A 3921-nucleotide genomic window follows, 5' to 3' on the forward strand; every position below is an offset into this window, starting at 1 on the left:
CCCTGCTGATTTATCAGTCACATTACTCATACAGTTAACTTTTTCAGGTGGAGACTTCACAAATATTTTCTACTTGCTGAGTTCTTTCTCAGTAGACTGTGATGCTTCAAAACTGGAAGATTTCTTAGAAGACCTTACAAGTCAGTGCGCTTCTGTGGAAGAACTGAAAGTTGCTTTCAAACCACAGATGGATCCAAGGTAACTCTTCTCTTCATAATGCTCTTGACCTGTGCTTTTAGTTCCACTGTAACCATAGTGAACTCTGCATGCCCTGTAATATTTGACTGATTTTTAAATTTGGAAAGTGTTCCGCTAAGTAGATGTATCATGTTCTGTCTACAGCAGTGCAGATTCTTACGTGTTTTGTGACTGGTGAATGCTCAGCAGTGACTTGCAGCAGTTGGCTCTTGGACTAATGTTGTCTGAGCCTTTCGTTTGGTCTTTTTTTTTTTTTTTACTCCACTGTTTCTGGTGACTAAGGCAATGACAGTGCCAGATACTGAAGTGGTACAGACATATTTTATAGAAGGAGTTAATTTCAACAATAATGTTACCGTGTTCTGTCAACATAGTCAACAATTAATCACTTTTAGCCACCAAGGTTCTGGGATAAGTATAACCTAATTGCACACGTAAGGCTCTGAAAACAGTGTGGTGCTGTCCGTGTCCCATTTGATGGGCCATGGTCTGCAGTCCGGCTACTCTGAGTGTGGGCAGATAGTAAGTTTTGTTCAGCTGCTGCTGCTAACAGGGACTGCAGCAGTTTTTCACTTTTTTGCAGCAGTGGAAAACGGAGAATGAATGTGACCCACTGGCCAATTTTTTCTACCCAGATGGGGGAAAAGATAAAGCGGGAGTATTTTGGGTGTGTTTTTTCCCCCCCTCTCTCATTCTGTTTAAGAAGTGTTCCATGAAGGTAGCGAACTTGCCAAATTCTTCAGCTTTTTCTGTGTGTTGATACCACAGTTAACAACTTGCAGAAAGCAGGTAATTGAGAAAATGGTCTGGTATGAAAGTTGCTCATACGAATTAGGTGTTATGCCAAGATGTATGTATGGCTGTAGCTTTTTAACATTTTGGAGATACTACTAGTTAGTTGGTTTTTTTGTGATGATACACTAAAATGAAAGGGAAATAAATTGTGGTGGATACTGCTTTTTAAATTAAGTTCCAGGTTTCAGTTACTTTGAAATTGTAAGCAGATATCATGCACTATGAAGTTGGCTTGTGTGACAGAGATGAGACAATATTGTTTTAGTCACTGCATTCAGGCTTAGAAGAATGTGAAAAGTAGCTGTACATCATCATGATATGGATATAAAGCTTTGTAGGGGAATAATACTGTGTTAAAGTGAACACGTAACTGATTTTCTTATGATAGCACTTGGATATCGTACAGCTGGGCATGTTGATGCGTAAATCAGATTTGGACAGTGCTTATGTAAACTCGGAATCAAAGCACCTGACTTATCTCTGCTTACTAAAAGTAGGAAATAGAACTGATAGGATGACTTGTCTGTTTGGAGGCTAGAGAGTAATGTTTCTTTTTGCCCTTGTTTCTAAATGCACCCACAGAAGAAAATAAAAATACTTAGTGTATCTTGATATGCTGCAACTTACACTCTTTGGTTGTTACTTTTTTTTAGTTTTAGTTTATGCTGGAGTGCAGTTATTAATCCAGGAAAAATAAAATTTAGCTCACATGGTATCAAAAAATAAGGTGAAGTTACTGTACAGCACCAGCTTACACAGTCAAATGTGAAAAGATACAAACTTAGTCCAAGCTGCAGCTAAATAACCTGAGTATTGTTAGGAATGTATTACCACAAAGCAGTTCTCATTCCGTGATTTAGACTGGCTAGCTAAAAAAATTTACATGAACAAACTGTTGTCTCGTGTGACTTAAATGAGTTCTCTTTCCCCACATCATTTGGGTTTTTATTAGTATTTATTATTGGTAAGATTAGTAGGCATTAGCTCCTTATTTTGCATACTGTTACTAAAGTTAGGAAAAGAAATAAAAAAAAAACCCCAAACACCTATGGATTCTGTATTATCTTGATAACTAAGTAAAATAAAATTCCTTATTCCAAGTTCCTTTCAAGGCTGCAAGGACATCTGATGAGGATCGCACATCTAAACCTAACCAGTAATTCCGAAAATCTGCTGTCTGCACTTTTTGTACCACAGGAATGTGAATTAAACACACTGTAGAAAGGGGAAGGAATAGTAAAATTAGCATAATGTGTAATGAAAAAATGTTCTGTTGATTATGAAGTACTGTTATTTATCCTCTCTAGTGAAATCATACGTTATTGGGAATGTTTTTATATCTACTTTATGGCTGTAAAAGGATGGTTCTTGATGGGCAGCTCAACTTTAATGTGTTTGTTCCTTTTGTTCCCAGACAACTGTCAATGATGCTGATGTTGGCTCAGTCTAATCCTCAGCTGTTTGCATTAATGGGAACAAAAGCCAATATAAATAAAGAACTGGAACGCATCGAGCAATCCTCTAAACTGCAGCAGTTAACAGCAGCTGATTTACTCGGCAGGAATAAAAGACACTGGAAAGAATGGCTGGAGAAATACAGGTGAGGCTTCTCAGTGTTCACAGCAGTGTCTTATTTCTGCATTTTATCTGAGAACAAGAGGCACCCCGTCTCAAAGTATATAGATAAGAACATGCAGCTCTGCCAAGGGGAGTACCTGTGTTGCTGGGAAAGTTCAAGGGCATCTTTGTATTTTGTTTACTAGGTTCTGGGGGAGGATGGGAGTATAGCACTTAGCACCAGCTCCAGTATTCAGCGTGACTCAGCAATGTTGTTGTTTCTAGCATAGACTAATTTCAGTTGTGAGCTTTTAAGAGCTCAATAACTACAATTGACTGACCTCTGAGCATTTTATCCTTTTAAATTTTTTTTTCCTGAAAGAAAAATCTATGTATTAATATAGAAAGCGAGTAGGAGTATTCTTAATCAAAGAGTAACTGTAAGAGAAATCATGGCCTGGGAAAAAATGTCCAGACTATTCTAACAGGCATAACTTAATAGCCTGAAAACTTAAGTGTTAGCAGGAGATTTTTTTTTTTTTAATAAAGAAAAGCCCTTAGTAGATCATTAGTTGTTTCTGCTGTGTGGATTGGGTCAGGACCCCTTTCCTCACCTGGCTGCTGGTGATCTTGTTCTACAGCGGAACTGAGAGTTGTAGCAAATGTTCCTGCTAAAAGGTAGCTTGGCCTGCCTCAGCTGTATTGCATCCCTTTACTTTTATCAGAGCATCAGAAGCTCTAACCCATAAACAAGCATAGAAGTACTGAAAAGATGAGGTCTGAATGGTTTTTGTGAGCAGTGCAGAACAGACCGTGCACCAGTGTCTCAATCTGACTTTTCAGTGAATGTGCAGAGTGTGCCCCTTCCTCGAGCCTCACCAGGACCTGCTGACAGTCTGCAGTGCTGCTTTTAAATGAAGTGGCATTTTGCATTCTGTTTGCTGCGTTTTATAAACTGAGGGGATTATAGGTGATGTAGTATGCATGAAGAACTGCAAAATAAGGATATCAAGGCAAGGAAACTTGTGAACTTCTACATGTGATTCTTCATCCAAACCAGTTGTTTTCACTTGCTTAATTGCAGAGTCCGTTTGCAAAAAGAAATAGAAAGTGTTAGTGATGCCAACGTCTGGAAGACTGATCGTGTGAAGGTTATGAATTCAAACAATCCAAAATACATCCTGAGAAATTACATTGCCCAGAATGCCATAGAAGCGGCTGAAAATGGGGATTTCTCAGAGGTATGTTCTTGCTTAAGGTCTCTCTGGGTTTGCCCGGATGCGTAGTGGTGCTGATGATGGCTGACGCTGTCAGACAACATTCATTCTGGCATCTCAGGCAAGTAAGGGGATTGAGACTTTACTGTTCAGC

The 3921-nt window shown here is 38.9% G+C and overlaps 1 protein-coding gene across 1 annotated transcript in view; it reads left to right on the forward strand.

The window, feature by feature from the left end:
* The window catches only part of LOC104502068 (selenoprotein O), an 11500-nt gene that overhangs the window by 6764 nt on the left and 815 nt on the right, over positions 1 to 3921 (forward strand). Inside the window, exons 5-7 of the mRNA XM_010145982.1 lie at positions 48 to 198; positions 2408 to 2593; positions 3635 to 3791. Coding sequence (XP_010144284.1) covers positions 48 to 198; positions 2408 to 2593; positions 3635 to 3791 — 494 coding nt within the window. The remainder of the gene's footprint in view (positions 1 to 47; positions 199 to 2407; positions 2594 to 3634; positions 3792 to 3921) is intronic.

This window comes from Buceros rhinoceros, unplaced genomic scaffold (assembly GCF_000710305.1).
Source record: "Buceros rhinoceros silvestris isolate BGI_N320 unplaced genomic scaffold, ASM71030v1 scaffold25061, whole genome shotgun sequence".
Taxonomy (NCBI): Eukaryota; Metazoa; Chordata; class Aves; order Bucerotiformes; family Bucerotidae; genus Buceros; species Buceros rhinoceros.